General features: G+C 36.9%; 1 protein-coding gene across 1 annotated transcript in view; it reads left to right on the top strand.

Annotated features, from left to right (window-relative positions):
• The first annotated feature begins 917 nt into the window (after window positions 1-917).
• LOC145980202 (dipeptidase 1-like) overlaps window positions 918-16,884 on the top strand; it is a 122,721-nt gene continuing 106,754 nt past the window's right edge. The window contains exons 1-3 of the mRNA XM_083113230.1: window positions 918-1,043; window positions 6,114-6,249; window positions 7,304-7,478. Coding sequence (XP_082969356.1) covers window positions 918-1,043; window positions 6,114-6,249; window positions 7,304-7,478 — 437 coding nt within the window. The remainder of the gene's footprint in view (window positions 1,044-6,113; window positions 6,250-7,303; window positions 7,479-16,884) is intronic.

The following is a 16,884-nucleotide window of genomic DNA, read 5'->3' as shown; positions in this document are numbered from 1 at the left end:
TTTTTTTGTGATATTAATACATTTCAAAAACCTTTTCAACCAACATATGACCAACTTTCTGTTTTCTTTCTTTGATTACACAATTAGTGCAAAATTGTTATAAAGTCAATAGGATGACTTTTGACCCATTAATCCCCCCCCCCTTACTACAGCAATGGTCGGACTAGAACACTTTCCTTACTATGCTGGGTAAACATTTTGGTCCATCTGAGGATCGAACCCTCTTAATGTTATGACTGCGTACAAGAATTTTAAAGATATTTCCGAGGAAAAATCTGATACAGTGGAAAAGCCAGTGTTGCAGTCAAGAATTAGAAACGAGAAACGGGATTGTAAATATGGCCCAGTGCTAACCCAACCCTTGAATTCAACATCCAAGCTTTTCAAGTAGACCTCATCACTCTTCTCTTCTCTTCTGTGTTTTCCATTAGGTTCAATCTGCAGAACTCCGGAAGAAAAGGGGGAATGGAATTGAATGCGGAGACACTCGGCGAAGTTGTCCTGTTTCCGAAACTTCCGCAAGGATTCATCTACTCTTTATCTACATCCGACGCATTCTCCATAAATTTGCATCGCATCTCTACGCTGCATACTAACATACAACTTCCACGCCTTCCTATATTTTATCCACAAGAACCAATTATTATGTTGTTACGTCCGAAAAATGAGATTTTGTTAATAAATCAACACCCGCGCCTGCGCACTTGTTCTCACGACCATCCAACGGCGTTCAGTATTTGGTCAACTGTCCTGCGGTACACACCGGGAAGCACGCTGCCGGTTTTTTTGCCGATCGGTTGTTCCACGCGCGTGTTGCCACGGTGGCTGCGAACAGGGGAACCCCTCCCGTGGGGGAGGAGGCAGGGGTGCTGCTCGAGTTGGCCGCGTGGGGGGCCGGTGAGAGCGAGGACGACGAAATGCCGGCGAAGAAATCTCCCCATTGCGAAAATGTGCAACTAGATTTGGATCTAATAGAAAGAGTCACAGATTACTCATCCTCCTCGCCCGTCGGTCTGGAAATGGAAACTTCCTGGGAATATAAGGTGAGCCAATTTTTTAGATTATACTCTGTCCCGGGGATCTCTGGAGCAAGCCTTAGCGCAAATAGTGACGCGAGACGGTTCTACTAATGGACACGTGTTAGGGAACGGGAATGCATGGAGGGGGGAAAGCACTGCAGTTACCAGTCTTGGTAGCTAGCAGCGTGAATTGCTTCGCTCTGCCCTCTCGTTCCCCCATTTTAGCCGTTATGCGTGGCATTGCTCCACAGTTTCCGGGGATAGAGTAAATATATTCTCCGTATTTCTCCTTATACATTTCAAGCTGCTAAGTCTAGTTTGCTTCTATCTCTTATGGTAACGCTATAAAGCCTATTTACATAATAAAAACACTATAGGTGCTGAATAAGTCAGTTTCATTATAAACTATTGCTAATGAATACCTTTCTGGTTGTGTATTCCATCATTTTAGTTTAGTTCTCCGTCTGAAGAAGACCCTGATATAGAGTAGTAACGTGTAAAGTGTTTTTAGTTTGTAAAAAAACTGCCTTAGCCAGCACCTATAATGTTTCCTATCTCTTATAACGCTTTAATGAAACATTATTATTTTCACACTAATTCATTTTACAAATATTTTTGCTGTAATTTTTTTATATTATTGCAAATAACGTTCGGCATATTCTTATAAAATGTGCCTATATTACTTTCCTCAACAAATTTTAATGCTCCCAACTGTTTATCTTCTATGTTGGGAGTAGATGAGAACTTTTTAACAAATACATTTAACTTTTCCATAAGATCGGACATCTTACACTGTTTCTGAGGAAGTTTGTATACTATCCTTATATTTTTGTGTGTAAATATAAATATTTCTCAAAGGGCTCTTTACAACCCATTCTAAACTTTAAGTGAAGGTTTTAGGTAAGAGGATGTTTTCCTCGTATATTCTCATTCGTGCTAAAATATTCATACTTGCCAATGCACCCAAAAAATGTAACTCACTCATTCATTAACATACATAGGTAATACTAAACCGCACCTTCAGGCTTTCTACCGTCAACAATAATTCCAGTCACTTTTTAATGCTTCTATTACCACTACAATTGTTATGATTGGTTTAAAAATTACGTCAAACCAATTAAACTCATTAGAATAGACTACTGAGGTGGCTAGATCTTCTGGACGTACGCGATCCTGTACCAGAATGACATCATTTTCCAGATTCATGCGGAATACTAATGTAGCTTCTGTCAAACCTTTTTATATCTTATGTCATGAAGAGATTCCACTCAAATCTTTTCCATTCTTAGATGTAGGAAAACTAGAGAATGTGTGGAATAATGAGGAGATTTCAACATTTACACGTTTAAAGAACTACAATAACTTTTGTTTCCGATATATTGTCCAGACTTATACCCACTTTTCTCATTGTAGGTCGAAAAGCCTTCATACTTATACCACAATAGCTGTACGTACAGTCGACGGCAATAAAAAATGGCACACCTAGATATTGAAATACTCGCTTCCCTGCAATATATTATGTGTGTTGCCTATCTCTACGGCGACAGTAGAAGTTGCCATTGAAAACTTGCAATTAAAACCCACTTGAAGGAGTAGAGTTATGCAACACACATAACACCTTGCAAGAAAGCGATTATTTAAGAACATGTGTGTCCCATTTTTATTGCTGGTGACTGTACATCAAACTCTGTAAAGTTTCCTCATTGTCTCGTTGAGGTACTTTTATGTAAAGTTTGCTTTCAAAATATCCTACTACTTTGAATTACATTTTCATGAAATACGATGCATTTCGACTTTAACCTGGACACAAATAACAACAAAACAAAGCTTGCTGGATTATTTTAGTCAAATGTTCCTGAACGTGTCATAAAAATTAGGGAACGTCAGCCATATTGAATTTTATGAATCACTTTACTTTAACCACTCATCATAGAGACTGGATCTATTCTTGGGCCCTTTCTCATATTACACCCATCGCCCGCAGTTTTTGCTCTGCAAACAATTTGTCATAATTTTAGAAGCATTAGAGGCGATTATGGTGGGCAGATGCATCCCCACTGTTCGCCACTTTTGGCCTGGCACTATGCTAAACTATATATACAAAAGGAAATATACTGTCCTTGCCCCCCAAGTTTTGACACCTTGCCCCCCTCCCCCACCCCCGCAGCGGTTTTGGAAGACAATCGCCGCCACTATTTAGAAGTAATGAAAAAATGAAACCACTGGTAAGCAAGGAAGGATTAAAATGTTTAAAGTTTCCATTAATTTTCTAAAACTATTTTTTCATAGAGGTTAACATTTGTATAATGTGGTGGTTCCTTTGTGATCCTAATCGCATGGCATCTTAATTACAAGTTACAATATTAGTCATTGCACTATCTAGGACACAATTTCTTGTTTTCTTTTATTGGTGCTGGCCATATAAATTTCACTTAACACAGTAAAGTGAAACTAATATTTTCTGGTACGTACTATGTATTAAGATACCAATAAGGAAATACGTCTGATAGTAGTTTTTCCACGTTAGCCTATCTATACGAATAAGAAGTGCCCTATTGACTTTCACGTCCCCAAAATACAATATACATAAACGTATGCAAACAAAATTTGGCATTATCTACAAACATTTTTATTAAATTATTTTATTACCTTTCCTATATTTTAAAGCTTCATGTCTTGTAATAAGTCCTTCACAAAACAGATAAAGCTCTTCTCAAACATCTCTGTTCTTAATTTCGACTGTCATTATTGACAGGAATATTATTTTCCAGTTATGTTTAATTCTAAAATTTGTGTTGCTACTTGTTTCTTTGGATTAGACACTTGGAATGAAAGTTTCTATTTTTTGCTTTTAAGGCAGGTGAGACTGGTGTACAGTGCATATTGTATTGTTTTAATTCATAGTCAAAATTGTTTTTTTTTTTACATTTTAATAGAAAAATATACAAAAACAATTATCTAGTACATGTGAACCTTTTGGCACACAAAACAAAACGAAACATTGGTAACATGTTCAAGTCTGCCCAATGCATGGGGGACAGTTGAGCAGACATGGGGCACTTTTAAATTGGAAACCAAATGTTAAATATTACATGCGTACTAATATGTATTTCAGATGATCTTTGCTTTTGTGTTGTTTACAGACGATGGCTCGAAATCTTTTGAGTGTGGATATATCTCCAGCTTTGAAATTTCCGATATATTATTGTTGGTCATAAATGAACTTTCATACACTGTTTCTTAAGAGTGCCAGATCATGAATAGTGAAGTGTAGGATCTGGGAATTTATGTTATAACATATTATGTATTTGGCATCAGATCGTATACTGGAGTGAGATCTGATGAATATCAGCCGAAATATATGAAATTCAAAAAGCACATTTTTACATATTTGACCAATTTCGCGTTTTAACAATATATTTCTTCAATTTTCTCGTAATAAGACATATTTCTGTATAATTTCGTAGTTGTCTTGCATATTTATAATTTATTCTCCTTACCGTTAGCGCAACAGATAGTTTATATAATCGATGGCAGGATAAGGAAATTAGGGACGAAGAAATGAAAAGCAGATTCCGTCTTTCGTTACCAACTATGTACAGAACAATAATACCCCTCCTTCTTTTTATCCAGCCAACGATTGATAACCGTGCGAACATTATTGTTTTGCCGACATGAGAATAGAATCATCGGACAGGACGTAATCAAGTTTCAAATGTTTTCCTTTCTTTACTTTTTTTTTCACTTCAGTCAAAAGATTATAGGGATTCTGAATTCATTCAATACCCACCCCACCCTAGTTGATCGTCACTGGAAGATATTGACTTCCCGTATAATGAGAAATTCGAAAGTACTTTTGTGCATTTTTTACTTTACTGAGGATATTTTTGCATTTTGCTGACATGTTTTTAATTTCTTATGACATATTTAAAAAAATAACAGTTTTATAAGACACAAAGTCCCGGGCCTTAGTGATGTGTCTTCCAGTATTGGCTGCCATCTGGTCGGTTTGTACCACCAGTAGCTTTCCCTTAAAATGGCCGATCAGGTTAACGTCTGGTGGCTGGAATCGATGCGTTCAACAAGGAGGAAATGTTAATAGAACGAACAATTCTAATCTCTTTTACTAACAAATTAGCATCAACGTGTAATGGCTATTGTGGCTCTCCATTAGTGAAATAGTTGTCCTCTTTGTTACACATAGCATCATGTTGAAAAAATTTTACAAACAAAGCTCCAGTTATCCATAAACTACTAAACCGTTTTAAATTGCGTGAAATGATTAAGTTAATATTTTTAGGATTAAATTTGCTAACTGTTCAAATGTGCCCCAAGAGTGCTATTCAAATGTTCCCCGACAGTGCTGTTCAAATGTGCCCCACAGGCTATGACAGACAAATCCGCTCATCATAGGGAAATGCTAATAGACGTATACCTTTCACAAAACTAGCAATACTATTCTACAATAAACTCATTTCATTATTATTAATGTTGCTAACATAACATTATTTTCACAACACTTCTTACGACTAAGGTGAATAACTCTACTCTACGATATTGAAGTCATTCAGATATCTGCATTTTCTCAAGATGAGGTTTTCTTGAGTCCTACATTATTTACATACAGTAATTATAATACTTGTGGATTATCTGAGAGAACCTAACAAGATCATAGAAATTAAATATATGTGAAAGGAACAATATCTCGTACGGGTAATTATAAAATTGGAAAGCAACAAGTCACACACTTGAATATTTTCCAGATGTGTTGTATGAGTGATTAAAATTTGCCTGCCATCAGACTAAATGTATTTGAACGACCCACACATATTATTCAATATTCATCAAAGTAGTTCTATACTAACAGCGCGGACGAAACAAATTATTGTGAAAAATATTGCCAACAATTAACATTTTGCGTTTGTGTGTACAGTCTTACCATTGATCAATACCGATCAAGGTAAATGTTTAATGTGCCAACAATTGAGTGCCAAAACAAATCAAAATTTCCAAAATTTTATAAAATATATACATTGGTTATTTTATGATTTGTCTGAATTGATTAGTAATGCCAGCTTATATATTTTTTTCCAGAAAACATCAGTCAAATTAGTGCAACGTTCTTACACTCCTGAATTGGGACGCAAATTCCCAAATGGCGATGTTGTACGAAGTGCCTCACACTCATCGGCCGACACGATCGACAGATTGTCACAAGGGGAAGAAAGAGGTAAGTGACGATTTTTTATTAACTTAATTGCCAAGAAGCGAATTCACTTATGCTCTTGGATAGATTGATTCAGAATAATCCCAAGTAATGACACCTTTTTGATTTTCCGTAGGTTTTAGATTTTATGACTTTATCAAAATGGTGGGCACAAAATTATACAATTTCATACAAGATTTTTTTGACTATTTGTGAAGTAAATTAGTGTAAATTACAAAAACATTTGGAATTTAGCCAGGTTGAAGGTACGAAGCATTATCTACACCAAACTTGCTCAACTGTATTAGGTCGTTGTTCACAAAATTCAATTACATAATATATTCCTTGTTGGGCGGCGGGATCTTTATGAGACTTATAAATGATTCAAGGCCTAAAACCTATGGGGAGATCCGAACCCCAAAATCCTAGAGATAAAGCCCTCCAAAGAATAGTCTAACCACAAAACACTTTTGATAATATTTATAATGGGGGAAACATTCATATATTGGAAATCGAAAAGAGTACACTATAATGTAAATGTTGATAGTTGATTGTCTTTTCTCGAGACTGAAAATAATGGTGATAGCAAAATATATTGAAACTGCTTGGATAGAACGAAGAAAAGGTGTAAAGTCGTGATACTGTGGTTTATTACCTATGAAAGGCCTGATACATCCGATAATAGATTTACCGCCAGGTTGCCTGTAGCATGTGTCTGTGACTGTCCCAATGGCTGTGAATGTTCCTTAGATGTTATTTTGATTGAATACACTGGACATCCTCCGTGCGAATCGTGGGGCGCATGTAGAAATGTACTAAAAGTACTAAAAAGGTACTAAATTAATTAATTACTGCTTTGCTCACATAAACTTTATGACTATGTATATTCATTGATGTATAATTCATTTGGATACATCAAATACATGTGGAGTTACGAACAGTTTTCATTAGGCGTTTCAATTTGGACACCCTGTATTTTCAAGAACGGAGCATCATGGAGTATTGGCGGAAGGTATGATGTTAAACAATTTAGTAGTTTTGCAGAAGACTGAATACCGATTCGATCGTTTCATTACAGGTTGCAATATTGACATAAAACAATGGCTGGCTGTTTGCGGAGGCATTATAGTTATCGGAGCGCTGGGCATTGGTGTTGGGTTGCCTCTTGCCATGGAGCTCAGGTCATCAAAGCTACTGGAAGCAAGACTAGATGTCATCAAACGATTATTGGAGGAAGTGCCGCTTGTGGACGGGTAAGTGCTCTTTGGAATACAATTTAGATTATATCCTCGGGATATATTTGGAATGCAACTTCTGTTGCTTTATGCAATACTCATTGTTTTACGAGTACTGATGTCACATTTTCACATGTTTGAAATGTACGAAGTAATATAAAGTAGAAATTAGGAGACGACAAAGATCATTCTGCTATAAGTGTACATATCATTGAAATGTTACGACCAGGAGGAACAGTTTATTAAATCTCAACTCCGCACATATCGCTAATACCTTGCTTACACTGTACACTGCTCATAAGCTGGCTACCTACACACCAGCAGTCAGAAGGATATATTCCGAATATAATCTGACACTACTGGCAACACTTGAAAACAAAAAAGAAGCTTTTTCAAATAATACAGAGGTGTAATTTCTGAGGAAGCTTCAAAGTACAGAACATTACAACTTTGCGATTTCTGTCCACGAACTGGCCCACCTTCGATGTGTTCCGGCTGTTACTGTCCGATTACATGTTGCGAGCGAACGTGTTTCGAGCGCACGGTATTTGGAGCGCAAATGAAGGTCACACAACTGAGTTACCCTAGCATATCCAAGGTGCAGGTGGTGCAGGCGAGGAGGAGATTGAAATTTGTAACGTGTTTTCATTCTTGCAAGTCGTGGTTCAGAGCGCTTTGTTTTTGTGTAGTTTTTCAAATGGAAGTAATCACGACTTACAAGAGTAAACCTAGTCTTCTACTCGACAGATATCGGTAAAGTGTTGGCCGTCAAACTGAGAGAATTATCCACTGGCGGTGTGTGAAGAAACGGCAACTCAAGTACAAGGGTTCAGTGAAAACGTCATCGAACAACAATGATTTGGAATCGACACCTCACCAATGTGTGCTAAACGTTGCTGAGTCTGAAGTAGAGAAAGACAAGTATAATTGCAGGAAAAGAGCCAGAGAGGACCTTTGACGTCAGTCAACGCCATCTACATGCAAGAGTTTGGAAAACTGTTCAACAGGGCTTACGAATTGGTGGCCGAAGTTCTTAGATACGAGAACGTGAAAGGCAATCTGTACCAAGAATCCAGAAGAGCTCTGCTGACTACGCAAAATCCGGCCGGCTGTTCCGAAATTTCATTCAATGTTATTGCAATCCAGAGACTCTTTCTTCTTAGACGAATCGATGTACGTGCAACTTTTTGAAGCGTTAAAACGTTGAGGTTTGTCTCCGAAAACTGTTTAATTGAACTTTGAGGTAGCGGTGATACAGGCGATCAGAGATGTGTTCCCACAGACTTTCGTGTCTGGTTGTAATTATCATTTTAACCAATGTCTGTGGAGGCAGGTACAACAACTATGCTTAGCAAAGGAGTACAAATAAAACAAGGAGATTAGGGAAACATGTAGGATTTGTGCTGCTTTGGCGTTGATAACGACAGAAGCAGTCGACGAAGCCTGGCTCGGGATTATGGATAGCGCGTCACAGGATCTAAAATTAATAAAATTCCTGGACTATTTTGTGGAGCATTGTTTGAACAACGAGAATATACCAATCAATGTATGGAATGTTACCGGCCAAAGACAGCGAACAAATAATCCGCTTGAATAATGGAAGAACAAGTTCAACAGGATCCTTGGAGCACCGTATCCGAAAGTTTACCTACTTCTACAGAAAATAAAACAAGAAGCGGAAGAGATAAACTGCAGAATAATGGCTCAAGACTTGGGAATCCAATGCAGGAAGAGGAGACGCAATTACAATGAAACGGACAGACGCATACAGGCATTATTGAAAAATATGCTGAAACCGAAGACTAGCTTCACTGCCTGAAAGCTCTATCGTTCGTGTCCACATTTGGTTGAAAGCCATTAACCTTATGTGACGAGGCTATTGCCGATTCAAAACATTATTGTGAAAGGTGTTAACGAAGTTTAGTGCTGAATTAAGAAGTATTAATCCTAAAAAATCTGACGAAGCCGTTGCTAATAGACAACAACTTTTAAACCATCATTGCATTAGATTACACATTATCCAGTCCCAAGTCTGGAAAAAAGTGTGAGGGAAGGTTGACATTTAATCATAAAGGTAGAAACATGTGTGTTCGCTCGTTGTACGGTCGTTTGAAGGTCATTCAAGAAGTGTGCGCTCGATGTACGGAATTTCCATTTGCGCTCGATTGTACGTGCGCTTGTTGCACGATGCCGTACTGTCCTCCAAGTCACTTTGCTGTAATTCTAGGAACAGGTCCGACTTCGAGGAGTTCTAGCTGTTAAGTTCCTCACAGTTCCAACGCTATATCGAAAGGTACATTTTATCTCGTGAAATACAGACAAAATTGGATTTAGGGAATTGATCCATTAATATCCTCCAAAATCAAATTCTATTTGCCTCACATAATGATCAGCCCCTGTCCGTTGAACTGTTTAATGATGCACATAAGATATGGGCAGATAAGACTCCACACATTCGCGACCTGGTAGTGGAGGTGTTGTGATCAGCATCACGCTGCATTATCTGGAAAATTCCAACTTGAGATCACTCGTCCCAGGAATCGAACCCTGTTCTCACTCGTGGTAGGACCACGACAGCTCCTATTTGCATGACATAAGGATTTGTTCCAAGGACCGTTAAAGTAACAAACACTCTTCATATAAATACCAAACATTTAGAAACACATTACTAGCTATCCAGGCCATGGTGACTGTAGCAACAGACAGAATAGCGAACTGTGGTGTTTCCTATGTGGTACCCGAGGGTAGGTCTAGGAATCCATCATAACGTAATAAAAGGTTCGAAGTCGGCTATGGATTCCTTTTGGATCTCTACCAAAAGTCTTGCAATTTTCCCTGTATCGTGTAACGGTGCACATAGCCTCTAAGCAAACGCACCTTGTGTATCTAAACAACACATTATGTTATTTGCACACAACTGTTTTCACTGTCTGTCCTGAACATTAGATTCGTGTATTTTCTACAACTCATGACACAGTTCTTAAAAGCTGCTAACGAATTAGTGACAAGCATTTAACAGACGTTACAGCAAGAGATTAAAGGGCCTCTCCGATGGTACAGTGGTAGCGTCGTCACCTTGTAATCAAGTGTTCCCGGGTTCGATACCTGGAGCAGGTACAAAGTGGTTCGGATCCCACCTTAAACTGTAGGTCCAATCCCGATTAACCTTACTGTGCATAAAGTGGACATAAAACACCAAATCAATCAATCAGTCAAGAGGTTAAAGAAGGTCAGATCAGAAATAGTGTCCTTTGCTGTTTTTCAGCAGTACCTGATTACATACGTAGTAGGGTGTACACGGCAGTGGGTTTTATGTTTCGGTTTCTCCCTGCATTGACACGTGTGTATTTAGTGAAATGAGTTTAAAATGCAAACTAACACACATTTTTTACATCTTTTCATTCTCCGACATCAGGAATTCCAAATCTTTGATACGCGTACCACTATTGCTAACGTACTTTCAGATACTGGTACGCGAGTTTTGTAGAAAAAATATACAAAATTATTGTAAAGTCACCTGTACCCATTATTAGTACGTAATTATATCTATGTCTTATTTATTGCCAATAAAACAAGGTAGTCTACAGTTCTAGTAATGCAACAATTAATGTAATTATTATAATCACGTAATTTTTAAGGGTTAGGATTAGAAACGTCGATGAACTTAGGATACGGCGAAAAACATTATTTTTTTGGTGGTACTTCAATATAAAATTTTTAGAATCCTTCTTCTAAATTAAACGTATTACACAAATTCTACACTAGCAGCTAGGGACAGCATTAGTACCTTGGAAAATACTTGCTAACAGCACCAAACCTGACCTGCCTAACCTATCAACGTGTGCATATAATCGCTTAAACAAAAATATAACTTGCCTATTTACGTCGATAGATTAGGCAGGCCAGGTTTGGCGCTGTTAGCATGTATTTCTCAAGATGCTAATGCTGTCTCTAGCCGCTCGTTCCCACAACATTTGTTATTTTCTTGTCACTAGATGGGAGTGGAATCGTTAGAAGTATTGCTTAGTTTTACATGAAAACACTGAAATTCATAATTTCTTAAAATAAAATATATGAAAAAAATAAAGATGTATCTTACTCCGTAAACATTTTTTATAGAAATATGGTAAAAGTAATAACTAAAAAGAAATTAAAGCGAAATTAATTTGGACAGTTCCTTTGCAAATGGCTTCTTAGACAGAATGCGAGCCATATGAAATTACTTTTTGTATAGCTGTAAAATCTTTTTGTATAGCTGTAGCGGGGGCCCGTCCATTGACATATTTAGACTGCAAGACGAATGTGCATGAATTGGAGAATTAGTTCTGTGCATTTAAATTATATTGGAGAATATAACAAAACAAAATCTCTTACGATGAATTCATCAAGTGTTCCTGAACATTCCTCAAAATCCCACAGATTTAACACCCTGCATACGAGTATATCCGCCATTTAGAAAATCACGTCAACCATGTTGGAGTGGATGCATCAGATTTGTTATTTCGACCATAATTCTTACTTACATAACATATAAACTTAATCCCTTTTAGCAGTGTTCCTCACATTAGCCCATACAATCCAGGCAGAGAAATATTCTCATATTTTAGAACAAAATAAAATAAATATCATAAGAATAAATACTTTTGAGATTAACTTCTTCCAGAAACAAAACACGAAACATGAAAAATTGTTTAAATAAAAGTTCAAAAGTTACAAGTAATAGGAAATCATGACTAAAATGTGGGAAAATGTTAGTTTTCCTGTTTCAAATGTTCAGATAGGCTAATCGGGACTAAGTTGGATCCGAACCACTACGTGGCTCCCCCGGATATCGAACGCATGTTCTCTCCTTGATTACAAGCTGGGAGACGTTACCATTACCGGCTTGCCTCTGCTCCAAAAAGTTTCGTTTCGTTGTTAATTATTCTGCCAAGGTGTATCCAGATCAATTGTAAGTGCTTCGTGATAGTTTTTTGGGGAAATTTATGTGAGAAATAGATTTTCTAAAAATGACATGGCATGACATGACATGTATCTTCCTAATCAGCTAGTTGAGATGTGAAACCTCCACCGGGATCCAACCCGGGAATGCTTGAATGCAAGGCGACAATCTTAACCACTAGGTTATTGAGGAGGATTTCAGTGTGGTGTTTCTTCCTACTGAAAGGGAAGAGCGTTGCCTACAGAATTCAGCAAATATTTCTATAATAATGTTAAAAGTTTTGCGTACCTCTCCGTATGTATAAGCTACTCACGCATTCAGTGAATTATGAATGAAATGAAAAACGTGAAGTCATCTCTCTTTCGTGGCTTAACCCTTCAACGATTGTAACTCCTACTGGTGGTTGTGTCAATTGTAAATATAGAAAAAGTAATGAATTTGTGTGTGTCAGTGGATGTGATTGCACAGACACTGCTTACTTTACTATCTACGAGTGGCATTTACAGGATAGTCCAATAATCGTTTCCCTACTCAGAGCCCTTTGGAGACCATTGGGGTTAAAGGGTTGTGCGGAGACCACGGGGAAGTGAATGATGATAAAATAGTTCAAATTTTTACCACCAGGTTAAAATGTAGCAATGAAGTAACCTGAAGAAGCTAGCATAATGTTTCCAATGTGTTTTTTAACAACTCTTTTTGTAACAGAATCATGCTTGTTTAATCAAAATTTTGGCACTACTCAAGGACGACACCTGTTTAGCGCCCTGCCCTTAACCCTCCGACGGGCGCGTTGGGGGACTTTGTTACCCCCACTACCGTGGTTTTTGTGGTGTCTAGATATTACTGGAGCCACCCTACAGTCCACTCTGCTGTTCTTTCACTGGAGTTTCTCCTACCGACGGAGAAAGGCGCCGTTATTCTGTCTACCTTTGTTTACATACCAGAGGAGTTCTTCCATTTGTTTACATTTTCGGGGGTAAGTGAGTTTCCCCACGCGGCTTGTCATGCAAGTAAAGTTTAATTTCAATATTATTGTTTTGGTTTCTTTTGTAATAATTATAAGCTTTTTCACCGATCATTATTATAGTAATGATAATTCACTTTTATTTAATATATCTATCTATTCATCATGGCATTTATCGGAAAAACAACAACTTATTATTTTATGACTGGAAGATATAAAATATAAACATTTGTAAACATTTGCACGCAAATAAAGTATCCAAGAACTTTATTATTTTAAAAGCGAAAACCAATAAATATCATAAATATGTTTAAAATCAACGATACATACACATTATGGAAGAACAACAAATTTATCATTCGGTGAGTGAAAATAAATAAATAATAAACATTTGTATATTCAGAGAGACAAATAAAGAACGCAAGAACATGTAAATAGAGGTATTCAATTATAAATGTGAAACAATCTTTTTCTATAAGAAAAACGGCTGGGGTAAGAAAGTCCCCCACGAGCCCGCTCATGTTAAAAAAAAAATGACCCTCCCGCCGGAGGGATAAGCCACCCCTGAGGGGACGGGTAGAATGGAGCGTGCATATACGTGGCCAGAACTGACCGGATGGAGGGGAAAATGTGCAAAGGCTTCTGACCGAAGGTTCTTTTGATTGTTTACTTCTCTCGCAGTCATCGTAACCGAAAATGTTTCCCTTTGCTTGTACCCGAGTGTCCCTGTGTTGCCATATTTTCTCGCAACTTCCCTCCCTTGGTTATTTGCCAAAGACGTTAATACTACGTCTATGCTTGCACTGTGTGTTGTTTTCCCCTTCAGGATGAAACAAATATTTGACACTGAATATAGATGCAGAATGCCTTTTGGTAACGAAGGGGCAGGATAACTTTCCAAATAGATGCTTGCATCTCTCACGCTTATTCTTAGGATTGAAAATTCAACGCCAGAGAGCTTTTTTATCTTCCTGGTAGAACTTTATAGGTACTGCAGTTATTGTGTGTTGTGCTGCCCGATAGGCTAAGGCAAAGAAGACTGCTTAACAATAGTTGATTCCAACGTACAATCGCTACACTGTTTTTGTGGTTGCAACAAACATCTGTAAAGCACTACCCGTATATCGTCCAGTAAAAATGCAAATGTTCTATCTCCAAATTATAAAGAAATGGAGATATTCTTGCTGTAGTCCACTTAGGATGCAATTGTTTCAACTCTGCTTTCGTCTGATGCCTATATACAACCAATATCGATATATTGAGAGTGTTTTTGGCCCATGTACATATTTTGGAAGCAGCCACGAAGCAAACTCCAACAGCCAATGAAGCCTTACGACAATTTCCGCAACCAACCACAAGCGCCGTGCGCGAGTATGAGATAAACCACTTGCATTCTAACCTCATTTACTTGTGGAAGCTTTTTTATCAATAGTAGTTGTCTTCGGTTCTTACTCTTGTTGTTAACAGACAGACATTTTGGATAATAGTGGAATCAAACTAGTTGATTGATTTCATAATATGAATTATTTATTTTACTTTGCTACCGAATGACAAATTCATAATAAAATTGTTTCATCTCCATCTCGTTTCCAGAATTCAGTGTTCTAGCTGGCAAATAGAACACTGGCACTCTCAAATCAAAGCCAGTGTTGCGTGCAATTGTTCTATTTGAAATGTCAATAATTAATTAAAGCATAAATATCTAACCAAACAACTTCTTCTTTTTAGAGAGGCTTCAACATATCGGCCTTTGCAATGATACAACATTTCAGCGAAATGGTGACAAAGGTTCAAAAAATACAGTATATTATGTAAAACTTCAAAGGGGAACATTTGCATTCTCAGTGGACGATATATCATGGATGTGTATTTTATCATTCATGAACTGGAACCTATGTCTCTTTTATTAAATTGTAACCTAAATTGATTTTACAATTAATTAGAAATTTTGAATCAAGAACAACATGATAATTTTACGATATTCATATCTAAATATTTTTTCAGTATTAAAATACCAAAACTCAACATAAAATACGTTTAGGCCTGAAAATTATATGACATTTTGTAGCCCTTTATATATATAGGATATACTTGCCTTATTTCAAGCTGAATAATTAAACTGTACATGTGTCAACAATTAGTAATTCCAAAAATGCACTCACCCTACGTTAGTTATTTCTGTTTAAAACTGTTTCAAGTTCATTCATAACATTTAACTCTGCCAAATATGTTATGTCATTACCAAAGATATTGTTAACACCGCAATTGTCACTTTTATTGTTAGAGAGCAATACCATTGCAACGTAAAATTGTCTATCTCTGAATACATAATATTCTTAAAATAGGAAAGTACAGGGGTTGAATATAAATGTAGATACAATTGAAATAAGTAAAACATGGTAGTGAGCCGATACAGTTGAATGAGAGAATGTAAATATTTTTTTTTCGGGCCTGTTTTACTCTTATCATCCATGTAGTATGGGGTGACATTCTGTAAAACTATCAGTCAATAAAGTGGCCATATTGTAATGGTGAACTGCTTCATTAACATATTTTTCATAGCCGACCTCAGAGATAGAGTGGTAACAGAGCGTCAGGGATCCGGGTTCGAATTCCTTGTGAATGTCCCTTCATCTATTTTATCACTCATCCTCGTCTTCGCGATTAGCCAAAAGTGACAGAGAAGAGAAGTAAAATAAATCAAATCAATCAATAAATCATATTTTTCATTTCTCTAAAATCCATTTATACTTTATGTTTTAACGTTTATCACTCATGCTTCTATTTTAGGCTGTGTGAAGCTGATGCATTTTCATACCAATAGAATTACAATCAGCAGACATAAATCTAACTTTTCGTCTCTCTCTCTCTTTCACCCTTCCTCTCCTCTTCTCTACTTCATTTCTAACAATTTATCTTTATATTTCTTTTTCCTTCTCTCTATTTGACTGTCTCACTCTCCTTACAAATTCCCGTCTATTCCTCTATTCTATATCATTCTATTCCATCTTTATATCTATTTCTCTCTCGATTTCATATTCTAGTTCTAACTTTCTCTCCTACTTTATATTTATGTCTCTCTTACTCCTATCTTTTTCTCACGCTTCATATTTCTAATTATCTCTCATTTTCTTTCCATTTCTCTCTTCCAATTACATTTTTCTCGTTTTCAAATTCTATGTCACGCATTTGCATGGTATTGAGAAGTGCTGACACGGAAAACACCAAAAGTTGAATATTCCTAGAACAAAGATATCTTACAATGATCATACACAAAAATTCATTACATTCTAGCATGTACACAAGTACGTTTATTTTCACTAGAGCACCTTTTGGAAGGTGGTGCAATTGAAAAATTGTGAAGTTTGTGCTGTCATCAAGCTCTGAAAATGAAATCCTTAAAAAACGAACGGAATGCATAAGGACTTGATACAAACTTTATTATAATCTGCTCCAAAATATCCTACCGTTTCTAGATGGTACTGAGAGTTTAAATGTGGCAGAGAGTCAAGCTAAAA

Source organism: Lepisma saccharinum, chromosome 27 (assembly GCF_977018435.1).
Source record: "Lepisma saccharinum chromosome 27, izLepSacc3.1, whole genome shotgun sequence".
NCBI classification, from domain to species: domain Eukaryota; kingdom Metazoa; phylum Arthropoda; class Insecta; order Zygentoma; family Lepismatidae; genus Lepisma; species Lepisma saccharinum.
This window is presented reverse-complemented; position numbering and strand designations above follow the sequence as displayed.